At 48.0% G+C, this 26,223-nt stretch overlaps 1 protein-coding gene and 1 pseudogene across 1 annotated transcript; one reads left to right on the top strand and one right to left on the bottom strand.

The window, feature by feature from the left end:
* Positions 1–15,200: 15,200 nt before the first annotated feature.
* Positions 15,201–16,590, bottom strand: LOC118979247 (60S ribosomal protein L17-like; annotated as a pseudogene).
* Positions 16,513–26,223, top strand: PRDX6 (peroxiredoxin 6). The gene is made up of 5 exons (XM_037034983.1): positions 16,513–16,683; positions 20,540–20,696; positions 23,499–23,645; positions 24,484–24,630; positions 25,617–26,223. The coding sequence occupies exons 1-5, from the start codon at positions 16,589–16,591 to the stop codon at positions 25,743–25,745; spliced, it is 675 nt and encodes a 224-aa protein (XP_036890878.1). The 5' UTR covers positions 16,513–16,588; the 3' UTR covers positions 25,746–26,223.

Consider the following 26,223-nt stretch of genomic DNA (forward strand, 5'->3'; position numbering starts at 1 on the left):
TACACAATTAAATAAGTACATAATTCACTGGAAGAATATATCTAAAATGTCTATACAGCCCAGAGAGATATACAGAGTCAGTGCAACCACCATCAAACTTCCGATGACATTCTTCATAGAAACAGAAAAAAAACAGTCCAAAAATGTGCATGGAGCCACAAAAGACCCCAAATAGATAAAGCAATCTTGAGAAAGAAGAACAAAGCTGGAGGCAGCCTACTTCCTGATTTTGAACTGCATTCCAGAGCTACGGTAATCAAAACAGCACGGTCCTGCACAAAGGCAGACACATAGACCAATGGAACAGAAGAGAGGGCCCAGAAATAAACCCATGCATACATGGTCGATCAATTTTCAACAAAGGGGTTAAACTATACAATGGAGAAAGGACAATATCTTTAATAAATGGCACTGGAAAAACCAGATAGCCACATGGAAGGAAGGAAGGAAGGAAGGAAGGAGAGAGAGAGAGAGAGAGAGAGAGAAAGAAAGAAAGAAAGAGAGAGAGAGAGAGAGAGGACCCCTGTCTTATACCACACAACACAAAAGCAATTCAAAATGAATAAAGAACTTGAACATAAGACCTGAAACCATAAAACTCCTGGAAGAAAACACAGAAAACTCTCCTTGACAGTGGTCTTGGCAAGGACTTTGGATCGATGCAAAAGCAACAAAAGCAAAAGTAAACGGGTGAGACGACATCAAACTAAAAACCTACCCAGCAAAGGCAGCCTACCCAATGGAAAAAAATATTTGCAAATCTCATATTGAACAAGGGGTTAATATCCAACTTATATAAATAACCGATATAACTCGCTAAGAAAAAAAATCCAATGAAAACTGGGCAGAGAAACAGAATACCTGTTTTTTTTTTTTTCCAAAGAAGACATATCAATGGCCAGTAGGTATGTGGCAAGGTGCTCAGCATCACTAATAACAGTGGATTACAAATGACCCGCAGCGACAGCACCTCCCACCTGTTACAATAGATACCGTGAGAAAGACAAGAGAGAAGTGTTGGCTAGGACGTGGAGGAAAGGGAACTTTCGAGCCACTGGGAGGAATGAAAACTGGTGCAGCCACTAAGGAAAACAGCCCGGGGGTTCCTCAAAAGATTCAAAATAGAGCTGGCACACGTGTTCCCAGTGGAAACAGAATATCGACAAGATAGCTGCACCCCCACGTTGGTCACAGCAGGATTCACAACAGCCACAGCGTGGAAACCACCGAAGTGCCCATGGGTGGATGAAAAGATGCATGAGATGTGGCGTGTAAACCCAAGGGAGTGTTATCCAGCCACGAGAAAGAGAAACCCTGCCATTTGCAGCCACATGGATGGACGCTGAGGGTATTAAGCGAAGAGGAATAAGCCACAGAGAGACGAACAAATCCGGCGCGGTATCCCCTTAGATGTGGAGTGGGGTTTTTTTTGTTTAAGTCTAACTCATAGAAACGGAGAGCAGGAAAGGAGCTGCCCGGGGTGGGAAGGGTTGCGAGGGGGGTGGAGGATGAAGGAAGGAGGGAGGAGGGGTTGGCAAAAGGGTGCGGACGTTCGGCTCCCAGGTGGCGGAGATCTGAGGATCAAATGTGACCCGGGGCGACTACAGCTGATGACACTGGGTCGTGTGACCGAAATTGCCTGAGAGTAGGAGTTCCACGTTCTCACAAAAAGGGGCAGAAAGGGTAAACACGTGAAGTGTCAACAAACTGGATGGGGAAACCCCTTCTTGCTGCATACACCCCATCACCAGGACGCACACCTTAAATATCTCACAGTTCTATGTGTCAGTCATTCCACAGTACGGCTGAAATTTTAAAACTGAAATAAATACCTTCAGGAATGTTGACTCTTACTAGTAAATATCCTTCGGATTTTGACGAGTCACCAGTGACTGGGTTCAGACTTAAATGCGGCATTATTTTATCCTCACAACATCCCTGCAAGCTAATTCTTTATATCGCCCTCCCCATGGAGGGTTGCCAGGTAAAATACAGGGTGCCCAGTTACATCTGAATTTCAGATATTGACTGGAAGCTTGTCCATACAATATCAGGGGCATACTGAGGATGGCAGGAGACACAAACATTTCACAGGGCACACTGATATCAGAGAAAGGCTGTTTGTCTGAAATTCAGATTGAACCGGGCGTTTTTTTATTGTTTCTTTTTATTTGGTGAAACTGGCAACCTGACCCCTATTTTGATGGATGAGAAAAATGAGCCCCCAGCAAAGTAAGTGACTAGAGCAAAGCTAACACTGGCAGGCACTGCCAGGCTCTGAACCCCAGGCCCACTGAAGCCCACTCCCTCGCATCACATTGCTGCCTCCTTATCCGTCCGGGAAGTTCTCGTCACCTGCCAGCTGCTTTCACGGTGCATAAAACAAGCCTTGTCACCATGCCCAGCTAACAAGAAGAAACCCTTTCGGGCCCAGCCAAGAAGGTGTCCCTGCAAGGTGAATTCCTATGACTAGTTTCCCCAAATCTACCTTCCTTGCTAATTTTCCTCTTTTGGAAAAACAATCAAAACCTCCCTCATTCTTTTTTTTTTTCACACTGCTGTTCATGTTTCTGTAACTCTTCCAAGCTTACCTCTGTCACCAAAATTTAAACTCACCGGCCCACCCCGAGTTGTTCTCCTGGCTTCAATTACCTGCTCCTTCGGGACGAAACAAAACACATTTGTGTAGGATACCCGGCTGGGTAAGCGGGGCCCCAGGGAACGGGCTGGGCTGTTCTTTGCCAGCGCGGCCTGAGGATCGGATTCCCCAGTGACCTTTGGGTTCTGTGACCCGTGTCCCTTCCCTTCCCAGCTCAGCTCCCCTTCTCTTTTCTTTTTTCTGTCCTCACCTGAGGACATGCTCCTGGATTTTAGAGAGAGAGGAAGGGAGGAAGAGACAGGGAGAGAGAAAAACATCAATGTGAGAGAGAAACCTTGACCGGGGATGAACCGACAACCCAGGCATGTGCCCTGCGACCTTTTTGGCGTACACAGAGGACAACGCTCAACCAACGGAGTCACTGGGCCCAGGTGCAACCCTTCTTTAAAAAGCAAAAGTCATTTTATTTTGACTGATATGCAAAAATAATATGCATATTTAATGTACACATGTTGGTAAGTTTGGAGATTCACCCATGAAACCATCGCCACAATATAGCCATACACATACCCATCTCTGCCAACAGTATCCCCCCCATCCAACACACACACACTCGTTTTTGTGAGGGGCACACACCATGAGAGCTAGGCTGTGCAGACAGTCTCTAGGCAGGAAGGTGTGGGTGTGACCCCACGGCCGTGGGCGAGGCCCTGCACACTCTATCCCGAGGGCTGTGGTGAAGATTAAAATAGCTTGCAGAGTGAGTGGGCCTGTAGGAGTAGCTATTTAAGTACAGGATGTATCTGGCAAAGCCCAAGCTGACAGCTTCAGCCCAGCGCCTCCCAGAAAGCTCCTGCTAACTCAGGGAGCCCCCTCACCCCCCCGATGCCGTGGCACTTTCTGACAGAGGCGCACCTGCAGTGAAGGTGTTTGAGGAGCATTGGAAGACATTGCCAAAGCTCTGTTAGCAATTTCACTCCTGCTCCTTACAAAAGCAAACCCATGACCCTGACCAGTGCGGCCCAGTGGGTTGAGCATCGTCCTGCAAAGGGAGAAAGGTTGCCAGTGAACTCCTGGTCAGGGCACATGCCCGGTTGCAGGTTCGGTCCCTGACCGGACGTGTACAAGAGGAAACCGACTGATGCTTCTGTCTCACGTCAGTGTTTCTCCTTCCCTTCCCCTCTCTCTAAAAATAAATTTCGATTTTTTCACTGAACCCACGAAATCAAACTCCTCACTGCCTTTGCAGACACTGGTAGAGCCCCCAAGGTGTGTGTTAGGGGGAGTCAAAGGTCAACAAGCCACCTGGTCTCTTTCTCATGGTGGGGGGCGGGGGGCACGGATGTGGTTGCTGAGCCTGTGCCCAATGCTTAGGTCAGCCTTTTGGGGTCATTTCCTCCTCGGAGTCACAGAGAGCTAAGGGACAGGGGGCGGTGCCCTCCCAGCCACTCTCTCTTCACAAGCAAAGGGTCCGTTAACATTTACTTAGCACCTAACAGACGGTAAGCGAATTCTGCGCATGTGCTCTTTTCTGTCTGGTTGGGAATCACGTTTCTAAGCATGTCAGATGCCAGCAGGTCTTTGGAGAGACGAGGGACCATGGGAAGGAGGTTACTTTCTCTCTTTCTGAAAAAAACAACTCCACATTTTTCATAGAAACAGGTATTTTTCATATTACCTCTTTTTGAAAAATGTCTGAGTGTGGAAGAACTTAAACGTGCCTACAAGTGGAGAGACTAATAACCCCCACGTGCTCTCCGCCCGGCCTCAGCACCGGTCCAACCTGCCCTCACACCTGGTCCTCACTGGATCACTGGGGAGCAAACTTGACACACTATTTCATCTGTAAACATTTCCACCTGCAGTTCTAATAGCTAAAGGCTAACTGTGAAAAACAGTGGCAAGACAGTTCACCCAACAATTAGAGATAATTCTCTAATATTGTCCAACGTCTATTCGGCACTCCAGTTTCTAGAGGCCTGGTCAGATGCAGGTCCCATTTTCCTGTCCAAATGGCACCCTCACAGTGGGATAAGCTTTCTCTCTTGTGTGCATCCCGGTGTTTTTTATAATGGCACCAAGGTTTCAGAACTTGGGGGCTGGATGACGACCAGTGGCCTGGGCTGTCCTCTGGATGACAGCACGGGGAGCAGCGTCGTAGCTCTTACGGACGCCTTCACCTGTGTGCTCTCGTTGCTCCTCGTTCTGTGAGCGGCGTGGTGCCCAGGGGCCGGCCAGAAGGGCAGCAGTTCAAAGTCCCAGCCCGTAAGGGGCACTGAGACATTACTAAAGAAGTTAAGTTCACCAGGAGCTCCGTTAATCAGCTCTCTCTCTCAGACACCCCACCGAGCCTGAGGCGGCTGGATCCGTGTTAGAAACTTGCAGTCAGAACTAGAGTGTCCTACACTGAATTGTGTCCGCCTCCAATTCATGTGTTGGAGCCCTAACCCCCCCCCCCCGTGCGATTCTGTCTGGAGGCAGGGCCTCGAAGGAGGTAATTAAGGTGGAAGGAGGTCGGTCATAAGGGTGGGGCCCTGGTCAGTAGGACTGGGGTCCTTACAAAAGGAGAGAGACCAGAGAACCATTTCTGCACCCGGAGGAGATGTGTGCACAGGGGCAGGTGGCTGGCTGCAAGCCAGGAGGAGACATCTCACCAGAAACCAGCCCTGTGGACACCTTGATCTTGGACTTCTGGCCTCCGGACTCTGGGCAATACATTTCTATTGTTTAAGGCACCCAGTCTGTGGTCATCTGTCACCACAGCTTACTCTGACCAATACAGTGAACAATAAAACCTAATAATTTCTCATTGACAGCTGTATTCAACAAAAGTTCATCTACCTCTGAAGAAAAAAATTGTAAAGTTTGTTAGTTGCTGCCAGGAGGAAAGCTGCCTCGATTATTCATGGTATCCTGCCTTAATTATGTGAGACAAAATTTTGCCTATCAAGGGTATCTTTTATGGTCCTTTTTCTCCTTTTGAAAGTAGTTTATTGTTTAAAACCCCAAACTTTGTGCACATCCGCAGCTATTTCTCAGGAAGCATCCTTAGAGATAGAGTGATGATGTAACTCAAAGATTTATGGACATTCCTAACCTATTCAGTGAACATTTCCAAAGTACCCGCCAACAATGTTGAACCAGTTTATATTCCACAAAGGAGTAGGTGAGACTGTCTAGCCCGAAAGCTCATGCCCTCCTGCGTATAGTTTTTAATGCTGTGTTTGGTGTCTCCCAGACACAGACTCTGAGACAAGGGTTCAAGTGCAAGGAGTTTCAGTAACAGAGAGTAAGGAGAGAAAGGGGTTAGTGGCACCTAGCAACAAAAACGGCTGGTGAAGAGAGTGACACTCCACCAGCCATCGGGGTGGGGGGGCACAGCTGGAGCTTAATCACATAGGGACATTCTGGACATGGTGTCAATGCCGCAGAATAACCCCACCTGCTGGGGCAGGACAATTCAGTGGCAACCTCAAGAGTCATTTATGTGACGGCTGCTTGAAGGGAGGAGACGGGGAGCCCTCTGTATTAAAAAAGAAAGAGAGGGAGCAAGAGTTTTATTAAAAAGTTCCCAGGCACAGAGAGCAAATCCTGGCTGTTGAAAGTCCCCTGGAGCGTGCCCAAATGCCCCGGGAAAGGTCCTGGACATGGAAAACCCAGTTCAGCTTCCCTGGTTGCCAATGCTCTCGACATACGGTCACCCACAGTGGCCAGGAGGGGACATCACGGGGAAGGACAAGCATAAGCCCTGCCGTGCCCGTCTCGGGCTGTGCACGTTGTGATTCTACTGTTTCCTTCTACAGTAAAACGCCCGTGACCACAGTCGTGCTTTCCGAGTGCTGAGCCATCAGCCCCGCCGGGGTCAAGGACAGGCTCGCCAGGCTTTTCTTCTGAAAGGACTCCAGCTTTGTGCGTTCTCGTTGAGACGTGTTCACTTGCCTGTTCCTTCTGTTTGTCATACGCAGTTTTAAAGGATTGTATAACCAGGTCTATCAATAGACCTAACCAGGTCTATTTCCTTTTATGTTTTTTGTTTACTTAAAAGGGCCCTTCTCACTCTAAAATCCTGTAGGTATTCATCTTTATTTTCTAGTTTTTTTACAGTGTCATTCCCCCGATTTCACTCCTTGCATTTGGAATTTGTTTTTTCATGCGCTATTAGGTAAAAATCTAGTGTTACTTTTTCCCAGTTTCTCAAATTATTCACCATCTTTCGAATCATTGTATTTTTCTACGTTTTTATCACAGGCTCAGTTCCCACCTGTCCTGGAGTTTATATGTGTGGTCGCTTTATGCTATTCAATCTATCTAGATGTCTCTTTTTATACCACCCTTGTCTAAGACATATTAATACCCCACTGAATATACCTTTCCTAGTTACTGTTCCCATTTAAAATCCTCTTGGCTCACTTTCCTATTATTCTTTCATAATAAAATTGCATGTGCCCCCAGAAAATGATTAGTTAAAACCACAATGAGATAGCACCTCGCCCCTGTCAGAATGGCTACCAATAATAAACAGACAAAAGACAAGTACTGGTGAGGGTGTGGAGAATGGGGAGAACCCTAACCCTAGTGCACTGTTGGTGGGAATGCAGACCGGTGCGGGCACTGTGGAAAGCAGTAGGGAATTTCCTCAAAAAACTAAAAATGGAACTGCCTTTTGGCCCAGAGATTCAGCTGCTGGGCTTATACCCTAAGAACCCCCAAAACACCAATTCAAACACATGTATGCACCCCTACATTCATGGCAACGCTATTTACAATAGCCAAGTGCTAGCAACAGCCTGCGTGCCCATCAGGAGATGAGTGAATGAAAAACCATGGTACGTTTACACAATGGAATATTACGCAGCAGGGAAAAAGGAGCTCCTACTTTTTGCCACAGCATGATTGGAACTGGAGAACACTATGCTCAGTGAAGTATGCCAGTTGGTGAAAGACAAATACCAAGTGATATCACTTATAAGGCGAATCTAATGAACAGAATAAACTCATGAGCAAAATAGAACCAGAGACACAGAAACGTGGAGCAGACTGACAGCGGCCGGAGGGGAGGAGGGAGGGGGATAAGGGTGGACAAAAGGGACTGGTCAAGGAGCGAGTATGAATGACCCACGGACGTGGACAACGGTGTGGGGATTGACTGCAGGAGTGGGGTTTGGACCAGGTGAGGAGGGCAAAGAGGGAAAAATTGGGCAAGTGTAATAGAATAATAATTTTAAAAAGGGGAAAAAAATCACTTTATTAATTCCCATCAGCCTCCCCAAATAAAATCCTACTAGAGTTTTTCATTGGAATGACATTAAACTTAAATTTTAATTTTGGTAAAATTGATCTATTCACAAAAACTGAATCTTTATATAAAAAAAAATGTAGCACACCTCACAGTTAAAAGTAAATATATAGAATTGTTAAGTTAATGTTCTTCGTGTAGGTCCAGCAAGTATCCTGCTGACCTCAATGAAATAAGAATTTGTATAGCTCTTAATGCACATTGCTATATCGTCTCCAGAAAATTTTCACTTCTACCAGAATCATATAAAACTGAAAATGTCAGCTTCTGGTCAAGATGGCAGCATGGACAGACATGGTTTGCCTCTTCTCACAACCACAACAAAATTGCAACTAAAATATAGAACCACCATCACTCAGAACCAGCAGAAATGGAGTTGAATGGAAGCCTGACAACTACGGAATTAAGGAAACCACATCCATCCAGCCTGGCAAGAGGGGCGCAGACGCAGAATGAGCTGGTCCCTCACCCACATGTGGTGGATAAAAATTCCAAGGGATATCTCAGAAGCAAGGAGACCCAGCCCCACATCCGGGCCCCCAGCCCAGGGTTCCAGGGCCAGGAAGATAAGTCCCCACAACTTCTGGCTGCAAAAACCAGCAGGGATTGAATCGGTGGGAGAAACTGCTGGACCCCCAAGCAGTTCCTCGTAAAGAACCCACTCACGGACTCACCTACTTGGATTCACTTCCTCTGGGCTCCAGCGCCAGGGTGGTGGTTTGAGAGGCACCGGTGGTGTGCAGGGGGGCGCTGAAGTGTCTGGCATCGAGGAGAGCAGAAGCCATTGTCCCTTCTCTGGGCCCTCCCCCTACAGAGCCAGCAGACTGATACTGTATCTAAGATTCCATCAACCTAGCAAACACTGTTTGACCTGCCTTGGAGACCCCCAGAGATTCCATCCCACCCAACATATGGGCCCACCCAAGACGCTTTTCCATGTGAATGGCTGATCTTGGCTCCTGCTTCACAACTTCCTAAATCCTCTCAAATAAGCAGCACCTGGCCTCAGTGAGCCTCAGGCCCAGCACTAGCAGCCTAGATTCACAGCTTGGATTCGCCTAGAAATCTCCAAGCCCAGCACAAGGAGCAGCCATCTCAGACGGCTTTATAGCTCAGGAGGGGTGGCCCTGGGCAAAACACAGGTGGGGGCTGACCTTGGCCTGCACCACCTGGAAAATCCCACGGCCAGCGCCCCCAGTGGACAGCTACAGACCATATCAGAGCACCACCATGCTGCCCCGGCATAGCTGATCCTCCTTGGAGGTTGGAGGTTGGTGGTCAGTAGTCACAGCCAATCCTTGCAGCTGACTGGCCTAGGTAAATCCTTCCCATTGATCTGCCAACAGCGGCCAAGGCTCAATCACAAGAGGGGGGTGTACTCAGCCCACACAAAGGGCACACCTCGAGTACCCAGCTTGGGTGATAGGGGAGGCTATGCCACTGGACTCTACAGGACACCTACTACATTAGGGCATGCCACCCGAGACAGGGAGTCAAAGCAGCTCTGCCTAATACACAGAAACAAACAGGGAGGCTGCTGAGATGAGGAGACAAAGAAAATGGCCCAAATGAAAGAACAGTTCAAAACTCCAGAAAAAGTGCTAAACAAAATGGAGATAAGCAATCTGTCCGGTGCAGAGCTCCAAATATTAGTTATAAGGATGCTCAAGGAACTTAGTGAGGCTCTTGACAGCATAAAGAAGATTCAGTCAGAAACGAAGGATACACTATTTGAAATAAAGAATAATTTACAGGGAAACAACAGCGGATTGATCAGCTTCTGGATGAAGCTGAGAATCAAATCAATGATTTGGAACATAAGGAAGAAAAAACAACTGATCAGAACAACAAGAAGAACAGAGAATGCAAAAAAAAAAAAGAGGATATTGTAAGTAGCCTGTGAAACAACTTTAAGTAATCCAACATTCCCTTCATAGGTGTGCCAGAAGGAGAAGAGAAAGAGCATGGAGTTGGAAATCTATTTGAAAGAATAATGAAACAAAACTTCACTAATTTGGTGAAGGAAATAGACACACAAGTCCAGGAAGTATAGAGCGTCCCAAAGAAGGTGAACACAAAGAGCCCCACCCCAAGACACATCAAGATTAAAATGTCAAAGGTTAAAGACAAAGAGAGGGGAGGAGAATGGGTGAGAGGTGAGGGAATTAAGAAGTACAAACTGGTAGTTACAGAATAGCCATGGGGATGTAAAGTACAGTATTGGAAAGGGAATAGCCAAAGAATTTACATGCATGACCATGACCATGAACAAAGGTGGGAGGACTGCCTGAGGAAGTGGGGGGTGCTGGGTCAAGGGGACCAATGGGGGAATAAATCAGGACCACTGTAATAGAACAATCAATAAAATATCATTTTTTAAAAAACCTGAAAATGCCCCCTTGCCAATCTATGCAGGTAAAAACATATTTATGAATTTAATGTGCACGTCTCTGACTTTCTGTGGATTTAAATGATTCTACATATATTTACTGGCTAGTTATATATCTTCTTTGGTGAACTGTATCTTTTGCCTATTTTCTATATTAAGAATAATAACAATTTGGAAGTGCTTTCCCAGCATGTCACTTGCTTCTTAATTTTGTTTATCACATGTTCTGATATCTGAGATATACAATTTTTCCATCTGTGCAAATCTATTCCTTATGGTTTCTTCCTTTACACTTAGGAAGTCTTCCCATTCAAAGACCATACAAATTGTCTATATTTTATTTTCTTTATGTTTCATTTGTTGTATATCTCACACTTCAGTTTTAAGTCTGGAATCCATATTGGATTGGTATCAGCTTCTGGTACGGACACAGTCAAGACTGGGCTGTGCTTTGAGTTTTAAGGCTTGGTTGGTTCGAGTCTGTTGAATAAGCCATGACCATCTTCGTTTTGGAAGTTATTCTGTGCCAGAGCTCTTTGGTTTACTTAGCGGCAATTTTTAAGCCCAGAACTCCTTGGCACACTGTCTTCAGTGGAGTGCTACAATGTTCTCATTATGAAAGAAATCCGAGCAATTACAGCAGAAGCCTTCTCGCCAGGGTCTCGGACCAGGCCCCTGTAGAGTACAGGACGCTAAGGATGACTCAGCGGCCAGCGGCTGTGCCCTGGGGCCTCCGTGAGCCTCCTCCAAGGCTGCTTCACCAGGAGTGAAACTGGGTCTTTCACCAGCAGCGTCTACAAAAGTGTGCCTGACAATGCACTTCAAAGGTCAGTCCCCTGAGGGTACACAGAATGCCCAGCCACAAGCTTGGCATTCCTTCAAGAAAGCTGCTGGGCCCAAAGGAAAGCATGACCCTTGGAGAAGCCCGAAGTCTTTGGCAGACCTGATCCAAGATTTCCCGCCAGGTGCTAGCCCCGCACAGCAACCCCACGGAGCAGGAAAACCCCCTCTCCCATCGACTGTGCGGACCCTCTAAAGAACATCAAGCTGAATGTCTGAAACCTGGTTGGAGTCCTTCCTCCAACGTCAATGGTTGGACCTTGGGTGAGCCACTTCCTGAGCTGCTTTCCTCTTACGAAATGGGTGACTGCCTAGGATTGTCGTGAGAACGAAGTGACAAAAATCCACGACAGTGTCCTGTGTGAGCCGTAAAGCCCTGGTCGAATACTGGTAGTTATTAATTAGCTTAGGATTTAATGTACAATATCCTACTTTTCTTGCTACGGAGGAAAAGGTGGTGCTGGCTGCGCTTGGCCTGGTCAGCCCACCACCTCCCCCCACCCCGGGGGTCAGGCCCACTCCCAACCACATGCACCTCCTGCCTGCAACATTGCCCTAGGCAGGCATGGACAGCCACCTCCAGGAAACTCAGCACTGCCTCTGGGAGGAAGGAATAACATTTACTGAGCACCTACCTTGTGTCAAGAACTGCAAGACAAGCGAGCCCAGACAGAAATGGGGGAGGACAGCCCTTGTGACTTCTTTGTTCCAACTTTCAGTTGTACCAGGATCACGAGGTCCACAGGGATCCAGCATGCGCCCCAGGCCAGCGGGTGTCGGCCAGCATAGATTACATTTCCCCCCCGGGGGGGGGGGGCAGAGCCATGAGCAAGTTGGACGGGAATGTTACTGTGCAAGTTGGGTGGGGTCCCTGGAATACTTGGGAAACGATGAAAAATTTGGCTGGCTCAAAGCTCTGTTTCTGCACTCCATAAGACTCCCACACTCTTCATAGGAAACCGTGACCCCACCCACCTCGTTTTATTCCCCTGGGGTCCCCTTTCTTCTTATCTCCCCCCTTTTAGTGGGGGCTTTTCTCCCAGCCTCAGACCCCAGCTTCTCTGCAGGCCAGTTTTTTAAATGTTTTTTATTCCTTATTGAAAAAGATATCGGACATACAGTTTTAAAAATTCAAGTAGCACAAAAGAATCAGCCACAAAACGTAAATCATCCTTCCCGCCTTGGGGTGGCCACTGTCCTTTCTTCCTTCCAGAAAGTCCTTCCAGAACGTTCCCCTGCAGAGACAGGGTGGCAGTTGAGTTTCTGTGTGAGAGACAGGCTCCTGCACACTGACAGACGCCCTGACAGTTTCCTGGCTTCTACCTAGAAGTGAGTTTATTAAAGTTGTGGATTTTGAAACCTGGTTTAAAGACACTTTGAGTGAAAACTAGTTTTAAAAGTGTAAACTCCTCCTTAAAAAGACTAAATGTGAAGTGTTATTTTATTTATAAACCGAATAATGTTGGCACAAAAATAAGAATTATTTTACTTGTAGTTTGATTTTTTTAAATATGTATAAATTATATTTACAAATATAGCCCATCTGGGCTTGTCCACCCCTTCGGGCCCCCGACATGGCTCGGTCTAAGAAGAAAACTAGGAGAGCACTTGCAGAACTTCTGCACAAGAAGTTGTGCAGAAGAAATACACACACATGTCACCAACCAGGGGATCTTAAAACTACCATCATCACTTTTATAAATTTAACTTTTCATATATTTCAAGTTCCTAAGTCTAATATGAAGTACTTTCAAACATGTCCCACTGTAAGTTCCCTGCAGATGACAGATGTCCGGCCCTGACCACGGGGACAAGGGAGTGACCACACAGAACCTGAACGAGAGGAATGGGGGTGAACTGGGGGGCCAGATGGTCAGCCCCACCCAGGCAGCAGAGACGGCCTCCATCAGTATGTGTTCCGGACCTTTCTTTTCTTTTTTTCCTGAAAAGACCTTCAAATCCAACAAGAAAACTTCTACGAACTGGTTTTCAAACACCAACCCCATCTTTTTAAGATGGGTTACAAGCTTCATCTCTCTCCGCCCACATGCATAAGAATTTCTGCCTGGCTACAGTTCTGATGAGGGACTCATGGCTTGCTCCTTGATTCCCAGCTGTCGGCAGACAAGAAGCTGCTCTCTGGCTGCAGGAAGGTGGCCAGGTGCCTCTCTGATACTTCGTGCTCTCTGGCCCCACGCCCACTCTGTCCAACAGGTCACACGCAGGAGCTCCCAACCTAGTGAGAGAGATAGACAGACAGACAGACATCACAAGGCACTGCCCTTCCCCAAAATGGCCACTGCCAACCTTTTCCCCTTCTCCTTCAACCTGTCCAAAGCAGCAAGGATGGAAGAGACTTGACCGGCCCACAATCGTGGCCCTCTGAAAGTCCATGCATGCCTTCCTTCTCCCCAACACTGACAGCTGCCTGAAAACAAATTTTTTTTCTGATCCCAGAGCCTCCACCCACTCTGTAAAGTAAATATTTCCCTTAGCTTCGCTTTCCCTTTTCCACATTCTGGTCTCTCTCCCCCTGGCATGCCTCCCTCGGCCCTCCCCCACCCCTCCTTTCCCATGGCACTTCTCGCAAGCCCTTGGGAAAGGAGTGTGCTTTTTCCCCCTCTAGAATGGGGTTCAGAGGTGAAACCCAACTGCCTGGGGTCGGGCAGCACAGATGGTTCCTCCCAACTCCGTTTGCATATCAAGTACGTCGGAACATCTGTTACATTTACAAAGAAATATGCTTTATCTTGTTCCTCCTTGGAACGTGCAGCCCTCAGTCCCCCTTCCATTTGCACGGTTGTGATAAAGATAGTGATATACGGAGATAGGATTCGTTTTCCTCCTACTTCTAGTCTAATGCAGATTGTAGCGCAAGAGTGGAGCTAACATGACAATAGACAATGGCAGCAAGGATTTGAGAACTTGCTGAACAAACAGGGAACGTGGGGTTCGAAGGTGGCTGCTCTCTAGCCCGTGTCTAGCAAGTGGAACATCGGCCCAGCGGGGCCAGATCTTCTGATGTGTTAGGATTCAGACATCCAGATATTTTTGGTGGGGAAAAAAATCGTGTCTGTCAACGATGATAGCTAATTCAGAAGATGTGAAAATGCGGCAAAGAATTAAAGTGGACAAGTTTGCAAAGTGGGAGAGGATAGCCGGGCTGCAGTCCCTGGTACTGTGACGTCTCACAGATTCTTATTTTATTGTACTTGCTTAATTTATACTAGTCACGTCTATGATTGTGCCCTTTAGGGAGATCAATAACCCATTTCTGTACTCCTTCTCCGTATTTGTGGTGTACCCATGTTTCCTAGCCTAGGTCCACAGCACTACTAATAGTCCCCACAGGTCAATGACTCTCCTTTTCTTTTCTTTACCACCCACAAAAGGAGCTAAGACATAGTGCTTCTAGAACCAAAGCTTGGCGTCAAATCAGGTTAAAGATGCAATTATAGCAGCTTTACCATTTTCTCGAGTGGCTAGAAATTTTAGCTATAATTTTACTGCAAGTCCTTGTTTCAGAGGAGAACTGATGAAATATGATTAGCACGCACCCACACGTGGGAAAACACCACGATGATGAAAGCCGAAATCGGCAGTGTGTGACTCACTTCTCCTCTCAGTTCACCATGTGCCTTCCTTGACTCTGAGAGACTCCCTCCGGAGCACTTTTTCCCACTCTGGAACTCCCACCATTTGGCACCTTCCCCCAAGGGCATTCACTCTGCATTTGCATCATAACCATGTGCAAGCTGTCTTCCCTGGAAGCCCGGGGACCACACCTCTCCATTGCATCACCATGCCTGGCACAGTCCCTAGCTTACAGTTGGTGAAGCAAGCGTTATTGCGTAAACCATTGTCATCATCCAAATAATAACTACCATGTCCAGAGCACTTACTACGTGCTAGTAGTTCACCTACCTACATATCCTGGAGGCTTTCCCGCAGCGGACCATGCGATCCAAAACAGCACCCCAGTCCTCTCTAGCACACCGTATTTTATTTCTCTGAATAGTACTTACTGCTATCCAATATATGCATTCACTTCTAATAGCATTTATTTGATGCTGAAGTTACTCCCAGACTGTCCATTTTTCTTCCTTCAGTTTCTTCTGTGATATCTTTTTCTTCCGTGCAGCCTCCTCCCCCAGTTTAGGAGCCATCTGCTCTTTCTCGGTGGGGTCCTCTCAGGGTGGTGGGGAGAGCTCCCGTGTGGGGGAAGCCGCCCGGGAGCTCTGTAAGTTCTGAGCCACCTCTCGGGAGCTTTGCTCACCGGGACCAGCTCCATGACCAGAGACTCTGCATCTAAACCCTTAAGTTCAGCATTCCTCGCTGCACTTTTAAGCATGTGCAGCAGAAACTCAGTGCTCTTTTGGGGCCACTGACCCTGTGTCCAGCCACCCTGTTTGGCCTGGGCACACACACTGACTCCACCATTGTAACGATGAAACAGTACACATTGCTCTGTAGGGTGACATCCTTCAGATCCCTTGTGGCTTTTCGAACGTGCATACCTTTAGTGGCCTGAGCAGTTTCACAAGTGTTTTTCAAGTAAACACGGAGATTTGAACCTCCTGATTTGCATGGTTTGGTGGGGTTTTCTGGGTCAAGTGAATAGTGAGCTATTTTCAGGTCACCTCTGGCCACTGTCAGCCAGAGAAGTCTAATATATTTTTTAAAGTATGTCTCCCCCACTAGAAAGAAAGCTCCAAGAAAAGTCCGCCTGCCTAAGTCATGCTTAGCACATAGAAAGCAAATGAATGAATCTTAAGCTTCCCACCTCCTTGGGTGGCAGAGTTGACTTGCACACATGTCTTACATTTAGATTTCAGATTTATCGTGTCGATTATTTGAGGTTCATTGTGAGCCCTGGGAGTGGGGAGTGGAATAAAAATTAAGAATTTGGTTACATTTCCCCAAGCAGTGAATAACATGGTGCGAGAATTTTTGCTGCAATAAAAAAGCCACTTCCTTTGACATATAATGCTTCACATGGCTGGGTCTTGCCACATCCGCCCATATGACACAGTTCATGATGGCCAGGGGGGCTGGCCCAGCCAGATTCCAGACGCTTGCCCTTATCCGAGTGGGGAGTGGAAGGTCGCCCGGATTTTGCAGCTCCCGGGGTGGCTGTGGGATTCTCTACGTTGGGGCCCCGTTCCTACTGCGTTCCATGTTTCTTTCACCTCCAATGCCCGAACACACCGCAGGATCAAAAAACCTACGAGCTCCCAGCCTACGGCACCGTCGAGAAAGTGGAGGATTCTGGAGAGCGTCAGAACTCCCTTGCCCTGGCCCCGCCCATCGCCCCACCCCACTGGCCTAGGCCCGCCCACCTCGCTACGCCCCGCCCCCCGCCCCGCCCCGCCCACCCCGCCACGCTAGGCCCCAGTTATTCCGCACTAGCACCTCCTCCTGCCGCTGCTGTGCTTTCTCATCGTCCGGCGTCACTGCTGCCGCCATGCCCGGAGGTCTCCTGCTCGGGGACGAGGCTCCCAACTTCGAGGCCAATACTACCGTCGGCCGCATCCGTTTCCACGACTACCTGGGGGACTCGTAAGTGGCCACCGGGTCTCCCTGCCTTGGCCTCGGGTTACTCCCGGACCTAGAGGTGCCTTCCCTGTTTCTTCTCCCGGCGCGCTCTCGCCGCTCAGTCCTCTGCCCGCCGCCCGCCTCCTCCCCGCCTACACCGGTTCCTGCACGTGCCTCTCGGCATGTGTCCCCAGTCCCACATCGGCCATTTGGTCCCCTCCCTCGTCCCGGCCTCCCAGCGTGGCCGGGCTGGCTCGGGGCGGGGAAGGGGGAGGGGAACAAGGTTGGGTTTCCGCAGGTCTGTGCGGTGCAGGGTTTGTTGTCTGTTTAACTCTGTTCGGTAAACTGTTCAAGTGGCAGGGTCCAGCCGAGGCCCCCTGGGGACAGAGACCGGGCAGGTAGCCTTGGCAGTCACCTCCCTGGACTTGTGCCCGGGATCGTGTCTTCTCCCTCCCTCGGTTCTGGAATTTGCTCCCGGGAGAAGGTGGGTGTCTACTAAGGCCAGAGTCCAAGGACACTCACCTGAGTGTTCTGTTTGCTGCCTGGCTTTTGCAGACTTCTTGGTACAAAATGTAAAATTCAAAACCACCAGCTGCCAGATACGTGGCCAAAAGACTTTACAAGCCAGGATAAGATTTGTTGACTCCTGTGGGAGAAATCAAGAATACTCTGTATGTAGGTGTGTCCTGCATTCCAAAACTCGCCACACTTTGAGGGAAGGGCCTTCTGAGGTTGTTCAGTTGCACGGACCTGCTCTTGCCAGGGAATGCCTAGGAGGGTGCACCTCGGCTCTCTGAGACCCTTTGTTTCCCAGTGGTGTGACCCCACTACCCCTCCCCTCTGCCTTGCTCCAGCAGCACGTGGTCTGGCAGTTATACCAATATGCCTAGGCGTAAGTTGATTTTATATGTGATGTCCAGGGATCTCTGTATAGACAGAGAGAAAGGAATTTACGGGATTAATCAGTGATTGGACAGGGTTGCACAGAGAACCTGGGAGAGATTCTGTAGGTTAGGCCTGCCCCTTACAACCCATCATCAAGTCCATTTCCAGCCACTCATTAAGGGAAAAGCTAACCTTTGTGAAAGAGAGGACTCAGCCAGGAAAAGGAGGAGAAAGGGAATGTTCAGGCCGTGAAGGCAGGAACAGGCTTCAGAGATACAGACCAAAGCCAGTCTCATACTCAGAATCTAGGCATTAGTATCTCTCCCAAACCCCGTGGGGTTTTCAGAGCCTGTTCCTTCCCATTTCCACCCACAGTCCTCACCTCCATAAAACAGGGACATCTCACCGGCACTCTTAGGCTGTATGGATTAAAAATAAACATTAACATGAAGCATCGTTACTAGAACAACAATGATAAATACTGTCACTATTTAAGGTAACTACTGTCTTCAGAGTTTTTGTTGTCATTCGCCTAGTTTATTGGCCTCTGGATCTGTCTTGATTTGATTAAAAGTGGTACTGTCTCGGCGACCCATCAGTGGGAAGATGAGAAAAATGCCCGCATCTATAAAATGCTATACAAGTCTGCCCCACCCCCAAAAGACCTCTGAACCCTTTGGGTCATTGTAGTGCATGGGTTTTTGCCTAATATACAGGGTCCAGCACAAAGAATGCCCCTTTTTTATCACAAAATCTTTCATTACAAAATCATAAGCATGTAATTCTGTGACATAACAATATCACACTCAAGCACACCACATGACATTTTAGGTGAAGTGTTCAGGTTAAAACTATACATTATTACGTCCACATTGTTACCTGACCAACCACACTCAAGCAGGCATTGCTTCTTCCAGACTCTGTATTTTCCAGACTCCATTCCATATGTGATCTCAGTTCAAACTGTCATTTTTGTGTGTGAGAGACAGAGAGAGAAAGAAGGTGGGAGGGAGAGAGAGGAGAGAAACATCAACTTGTTATTGTTCCACTTATTTATTATTTATGCATTCGTTGGTTCTTGTATGTGCCCTGACCAGGGGTCAAACCCACAATCTTGGCCTATCGGGACGATGCTCTAACCAACTGACCTACCTGGCCAGTGCCAGACAGTTAACTTTTGATTCAAATTATTCTTTTTATGGGGGGCCAAAACTTTAAAATAATTTTAAACTTTACAGACACCCACCCTGACAATTGGATACAGCTAAGAGGTTTGGGAGCTGCATTGGTGTGAGTTTATTGAGGATTAATCACGGTTTCTTTACTCACTTGGTAGAAGCTGCTGCTTCACAGTACATCTGCACTGAACAAAACTGTGTGTTCCCGGGGCTTTCTGGGGGTTAGTGGGTAGGAACTGTTCTCTTGAAGGAGGAAACCCTTTGTCTTTTGAAAATGAGGAAGGAAGGAAGGAAATGGGATCATGTAATTGACGTTCTCTCGGGGCACAGGCTGCAGTCAGAAATTCTCAGAGTTTATTCCTTTTCCAAGCCAAGTGGTGAACTGGAGTTTGGCTTCTCAGGGAGGACAGGGTGTGAAGATGCTTAAAACAAGTTCCTGAGCGTGACTTGGAAATGGAAGGGGAGCGCCTGACTTGCCCAATTAAGCGCTCCTTCAACAGGAAGATGCACCCCGTTCCATTTCTTTTCAAAAGTCTTGTCTGAGCTTTAAATGAATCCTGTTCCATAGAATCTAAGACCTAGATTTTACTCCGAGCTTACTTATTTCAAAAGATACATGCCCCTCTCATTGTCCTTAACAAAAAAGTAAACATACAGGACACCTCCACAGTCTTAACCATATGTCCTCTTTCTTCCCAGTTTTCCCCTAGAGCGCCCCCCACCCCTTTTGTAAGATCTTTTCCTTTCCCAAAGCCTTGGGAATAGGGTGACAGATGTAAGTGGGAAGGGGGTATCCTCGTCTCCACTTTGGGCTTCAGGAAACTTGGCCAAGTTGGAGAGGTCAGCTTGGCACCTACGCTAGGTTCAGTCATCTGGGTTAGGGCCCTGCTGTGATGCCCCAAGTCCTTGGGAGTATGGGCAAATGAGCATTAAACTTTCCTTCTCAGCAGAGAGAGGTGTTTCGTGTTGCCAAGGAGAACGAGACGGTCCTCCAAAGTTTCTTGTGACCTAGCCTTAAAATCTTTAACTTAGGTAACTGTTTACCTAAGAATCTGTAGTTCTAGAAATCTACCTGGTAGGTTGTCAGTTTTCTACCCACTTGTTCTGAAGCAAGAAGAAAAGGAAGCTGCAAACGAAGAGACAGGTAAAGGCCTCCATTGCTTCTTTATCGAGGTACAACTGCTGGGTGTCCTGTTTAGCAAGTGAGCTCAGGCAAGCAGTTTCCTAAAAGATCTTATACCCATTCCCTTCAAAGAAGCCACATGTCACCTTGAATTTTCCATATAAACAGAGGATACAAGCCTGTTTATTTCAGGTTATGTAAGCTGTTTATTATTGCAGTCAGGCGTTTGGATTCAGGGCCTGAGGGGACACCCATTATTGGAGCTGAATGTCAGGGCTGATGTGCTCAGAAAAAAGAATTTAGAAGAGGGTAAGAAAAAAAATAGTTACTTCAGTGAGCTACTTGGTTTGAGTCGCACAGGTTTTATTAGCTGAGAAGGAGTCGGGGTGGTTCCGAAGTGGTTTAAAGAGGCAACACCCTTAAATGAGTCCTTTAAAATATGTGTGTCATCTTAAAGGTCGTATCCTTGCTTGAACTGGGCTTTAAACATTGGTTTTTCCGGAGGTAAGATTAAGAAGCATTCCTCAACAGAAAGACTTAAAAGTAATGGTCTTCATAAGCATTCGTTTAAAAAAAAAGAAGAGGGTCATTTTCGAACGTCATTTTCGATCTCGGATGTGTGGCTTGCTCTGTTGAACATGCTGTTAGTGATAACCTCTCCCTTCCGTTGTGACCCTGTTTTCCCTCACCGCAGATGGGGCATTCTCTTCTCCCACCCCCGGGACTTCACCCCCGTGTGCACCACGGAGCTTGGCAGAGCGGCAAAGCTGGCGCCAGAGTTTGCCAAGAGGAACGTTAAGCTGATCGCCCTCTCAATAGACAGCGTTGAAGACCATCTTGCATGGAGCAAGGTATTGTATCCATGGGCACGTGCCGTGTGGTTATACATCAGGTTACAAATTACAGAGTGGCTTGGGCTTTTAGATAGGAAGGTTTAAGCAAACCTCAGGTTCAGACTTCACCGATCATTGGAAAATCTGCTTTGGTTTGCACGATGACCTTCACCTGGTACCATCCAAAGGCCACCTCCCAGCCCTCATCTTTCTTAGCCTATCAGTGGGCCACACATTTTCTTCTCTTCGCTTGCAGGACACCCCGTCTAACCTGCTGGCTGGTCCTTCTCAGGCTCACACTGAGCTTTGTCCTCTCCCAGCTCCTGATCTATGCTGGAGTTGCCCTGGGTCATTTCTTGGACCTCTTCTCTTTCGTGGACACTCTTTCTCTCAGGGAGTTCATCTACTCCCATCTGTGTACCGATTCCCCAGTTTTCATCTCTAGGCCGGACTCTCCTGGCTTCCCGATTGGCTCAGCCCCTGCCTACTCAGCATCTCCCCGATCTCCCAGCACGTCAAACCTAACCTGTCCGGAGCTGAGGTTCTGTTCTTCTTCGGGGGTCCTGCTCGTCTCAGCTAATGGCCTCAGATCCAGCAGTCCTCTTTAATTCCCCTGGTTTGTCCACATCCTGTGGCCGATTCATCAGCACACTTGTCGGCTGTGCCTGCAGACCATATCCAGAATCCCTTTAGGAAGTCTCTCTCTCCAGGTATCTTTGTGACCTGCCATCATCTCTTTTCAAGTCTTACCTCAAATGACACCTTCAAGGCTGCTCTTGGCTTCCTTCGCTAAAACTGTAACTCCCTTCCGTGCTCCCCCCTCCGGGTCGCTCCTTGGCACATGTCACCGTCTAAAGTACTTGGCACGTTGCCGATTTCACTTGTGTGTTTCTTGCCACCAGAGCGAAGGCTCCCAGGGACAGACTCCTTTGTGCTCTGCTGTAACAGTGCTTGGCACTCAGTGTGTCCGAGGCAGTCGGTCTATGTTATCATAAATGAATACGCTAGAGGAATTGTCTTCTTTCAAAAGGCGGATTTACCTGGGCAGTCAATACGGTGGTCCAAACCTAACCTGAGAACAGTTTAATGACTGTGCTCCAAGGTGCTACTAACTAATGATGTAGGCAGCTGGGGAGGGATGCTAACCGTGTGTCAGGCCCCAAGTCAGGCATTTCCTGGTGCATCCGAAGAGGAGATGCAGTACTGCTTGGGAGTTGGCCCCTGGGGCTGTAACCCTTGGCCATTCCGTACCAGCCAGCCCTGCGTGTCTGAGGCTAGAAGAATCACGTCGAAGAGGGAAGGGCATTTCACTCAGAGAGTTGGTGGGACCTGCCCAAGAATGCCCTGCTGGCAAATGGTGGCATTGCGACTTGAACCTCTGACCAATGCTCTTTTTTGATACTTGATCACAGGGAGTAGGAAGGAGCCTAATTTGGTTGGGGTAGAATAAAACCAGAGCACACGGCTCTTTGGTTTTCATGGGTGCAATGTCACACCTATCAGGCAAGTGGCAGGGCAGAGAATTGCTGCCTAGCAATGATTAAAATAACAGACGGCTGGAGGAAGAGCTCATAGCCCATTATGTAATAGCTTTTCGGGTACGGGAACACACCCAGCCTCCTTTCATAGCTGGTGAGCTTCTGCCCTAGAATTTTCAAAACTGCGCTTGCATGAAATAGGAAACAGGCCCCGAGTATCAGAAGCAGTGCCTAAACTGGCATGCGATTAGTTTTGTGGGGACCCCCAAGTGCCTGTAGAACCAATCTGATCGTCCAACCAAATTGATGGTGGTGGCCTGATAGGCAGCCAGTGGCAGCAGAAGGGACGTGAAGACACTACAATTAAGGATCCACGTCAGAGCGCTTCCGTGCCCCTTTTATTCTTCAGCATCTCTGTTGAGAAATGCACGCCGGTTGTACCTGCCGTTTATGGACTCGTCTGCGCACAGTGCAGGTTCCTTTGCCAACAGGAACTGCAACTCCTGTGTGCTCACCGCAGTCCTGAGCCCACTAAGGCATGTCAGTGCCCTGTCAGATCAGATAATGAAGCTAGATCCCGCTCCCCCCCAAAGTCTTCCAGGGATAGGAAAAGTAGAAACGAATGAAGTTTTGCTAGGAGACAAGGAGAGAGAGAGAAAAGGCAAGTAGGTCGTTGTCCTTAAGTTCCGACTAGAAGTGCTTTATTCTCTGTGCATTTCACCCCAGTGCACACTTTCCTCTGCCCTTCCACCCGTAGGAGGGCTACTCTGTACTTGTCCTTGAAATACATGTTCGACTCTCCAGTCTTACATTTGCTTCCAGTTTTGTGGTTTTGTTCTTCATTTCTTACTGTCTGTCTTGACAGCAGCTTAATGTTTGAGTCGGGATGCCTCTTGAGACAGGGATCGGATCTATAGAATTACCTTTGCACGTGACATTGTTTCTAGAGGCGATGGACTGTAGGGGACCCATTGTTTCTGGTGGATTTCACAGTATTTGGGAGGCCAGAGGTACCTCGGATTGGGATCTGACACTGCCCTACTCAGCTTTTAAACAGGTCACTGCTATTTCTCAAAGCAGTGAAAGCAAGCTGGGTTTTAAGAGACCTGGGCGTGGAAAGGGTCTGTGGTTACAACCGAAGTGCAACACCCTGCTGCCCTTCCTGTCTGTGAATAATTGGGTGGGAGTTTTCATTCATTCATTTGCTTATTAAAATTGCTTAAGATAGCTACTGTGATTATAGTCCTCTTCCCTGCCTTGCAGTGTGCTGGCTGTTCCCAGACTGAATTCGGAGGACCAGCCTGGTTTCGATTTTTCTCTTTCCTCTTCACCTGCCTTTTAGGACATCAATGCTTACAACTGCGAGGAGCCCACAGAAAAGTTACCTTTTCCCATCATTGACGATAGGAATCGGGACCTCGCCATCCTGTTGGGCATGCTGGACCCAGCCGAGAGGGACGAGAAGGGCATGCCCGTGACGGCACGCGTGGTGAGTGGGCCAGGTCCGGTCTGTCGTCCTCGTGACTGGCCGGGCTACACGTCACAGGAAACACTGGGACCAATGAGAGGAGACAGGAGAATGCCTGTTAATATCCATTAACAGCATAACTGTGTTGGTGGCCATCTCAGCGATGGTCTGCAATGCTCAGGCGGAATTCTCAGCTAAACTTCCAAACTGCTTGTTTCATAGCTTTTGGAAATCCATGTAAAATAAATAAATAGGAGAAGGGGTCATCTAGAATTGGGTCATCTTTTCTCTGGCTCACCTGACAGCCCCCCCTTTCGAGTGGTGGGTCCTGTCCTCTTCATAAGGCAGCTCTGGGTTTCAGTTCCCGTTTGTTCTGCCCTTCCTCGCTGGAGAACTAACAGTCCCGCGTCTGCTAAAAGGGCAGCCAGGTGAGGGCCAGTGTCCATTCCCATTAGTATTATTTCTATGATAATCATCCCTACTTAACACAGTACCCACCTGAGGCCTTGCCCGGTCAGCTCTTCTTACTGGGACAGCCAGAACCAAACAGAACTCCCTTCCAAGTGCAGAAAAATACCACGAACACTGGGATGTGCACCTGAAACTACAGTGATACTGACTGTCGACTGTCACTGAAAAGTTGTTGTTGTTTTTTAAATAAAAGTAACGAGAAGAAAAGGATCTAGATCCCAGCCTGTCCCCCCTCCATTACATTCAGAGTGTCATTCCAGATGTGTGGGAATTTTTTGTTTTGTTTTTGTCCCCTTGAGCATTTGTAAGGACAGTCCAGCATTCTGAGAGGCTTTCGTATCAAGAACATTCAAAGGACTCATCCTTTTGATGTGTCTGTGCTTTGCAGGTGTTCGTTTTTGGTCCTGATAAGAAACTGAAGCTGTCTCTCCTCTACCCAGCTACCACGGGCAGGAACTTTGATGAGATTCTCAGAGTAGTTATCTCTCTCCAGCTGACGGCGGAGAAGAGCGTCGCCACCCCGGTTGACTGGAAGGTAAAGGTGCCGAAAGAGCCGGCCCCCAGCGGCCAGGGAAGGCTATGGGGCCAGTGCCCAAGTGGCTGCCCTGGGGCCTCCCCTGGCCCAGGGCTCTTTTCCCAGCACGCAAGTCCACTGGGATGATGTTTCCTCATGCCTTTCCTCAGAGCCACGAGTTTATGGCTCTCATTTCCTCATGAGTTTAAGCTCTTCTCAGAGGCTGTGTTCAAGGTCCTTAACACTATTCTATAAAACCCAGGCTTCCTGTATTGCTTTCTAGCTTTCAGCTTATTTGGACACATGAATTGGTCAGAATGATGTCCTTTCCTAATAAAAGGAGTTTTTAAACCTTGACTCCTTCCCTGATGGCAAAATATTTACAACAAAACTTAGATTGGCTGATTAAATAGTGGCTGGAAAACTCAGTGTCTTACTGTTCTGAAGAATTTCCCTCACTGAAGCTTCATTAAAGCCGTGTAGAATTCTCTAACACTTATTCTTAAGCTTTTAATGTCTAGGATTTCTCCAGTATGTAAGACCTGGGTAATAGCACAAATATTTTAATGTTGCTATCTTTTTAAAATACGCTAACCTGCATACCAGGTTTTGGTTTTTTCTGATGAGCAAATCAGTTAAAATGCTCTATCCGTTCACTGAACATACGTTTGCGGAGCCCAGGGAGAGCTGGGAACCATAAAGTTCCAGCCCTCTTGGACTCACATTCTCCTGGGTAGAGCCAGACAATAAGCCAGGTTGTAGTACACTAGGTGGCGGTAAGTGCCACAGAACAATCGAGACAGGCGGGGACAATGGGAGTTCAGAGGTAGGGAAGCTGTCTTCCCACGCAGCTGCCATGGAAGGAAGGCGGAGAGTAGGAGGCTCTGCCCGAGAGCAAGCTCAGCAGGTTCGAGGAACAGGGAAGCAGCGAGCCTGGGGGTTCTGAAGTGCATGCTTGCCTTTAGGCTTGAACATGGAATTTCACTGTTCTCAATGTCGTTCATTAGGTTGGAGATAGCGTGATGGTCCTTCCAACCATCCCGGAGGAGGACGCCAAGAAACTTTTCCCTAAAGGAGTCTTCACCAAAGAGCTCCCGTCTGGCAAGAAATACCTCCGCTACACTCCCCAGCCGTAGGTCTGCTCCAGGAGGTGCTGGGAGCCAGAGGGTCCAGCCTGTGTCCTGCTTGCAGTCCCGTCAAAACATCCTGCTGCGATCACGGCCGCAGGCTTTGGGTGGCTGTCCTACTGGCTTATTAAATGAAAATGACACTGAAAAAACTCCACGGGATTCTTTGCTTCGTGCCTTCCTCTGCATTCCGTTCTGTTCGTGTATCCCAGCACTCTCTCCTGGCTCTTGTTGAATGCAGTCAACGCTTGAGACTCAGATCCTGCGGGATCTCTGCAGGGTTTCTGATGGACAAGGGAGGGTCTGTCCTGGAGTGACCATCAGGTTTCTTTTAGCTGTTCTTACCAAGCCCTCTCTTCTGTTCCCCATTTTGGGGAGCCGCAGAATTTTTCTGAGGTTCTTTTTCCTCTGTCAATAAGTATGTGACCCTAGAAGATAGAGTAACTGGACATTCATCAGTTTTTGGTGTTTTGATCACAGCTAAGGG

This window comes from Sturnira hondurensis, unplaced genomic scaffold, assembly GCF_014824575.4.
Source record: "Sturnira hondurensis isolate 20B ecotype Veracruz unplaced genomic scaffold, ASM1482457v3 Scaffold0022215, whole genome shotgun sequence".
Lineage (NCBI taxonomy): Eukaryota > Metazoa > Chordata > Mammalia > Chiroptera > Phyllostomidae > Sturnira > Sturnira hondurensis.

Coding starts and splice junctions, on each gene's coding strand:
- PRDX6 (XM_037034983.1), top strand. CDS start 16,589: ATGCCCGGAGGTCTCCTGCTCGGGGACGAGGCTCCCAACTTCGAGGCC. Junction 16,684..20,539: donor CACGACTACCTGGGGGACTC/GTAAGTGGCCAC, acceptor CCCTCACCGCAG/ATGGGGCATTCTCTTCTCCC. Junction 23,646..24,483: donor TGCCCGTGACGGCACGCGTG/GTGAGTGGGCCA, acceptor TGTGCTTTGCAG/GTGTTCGTTTTTGGTCCTGA.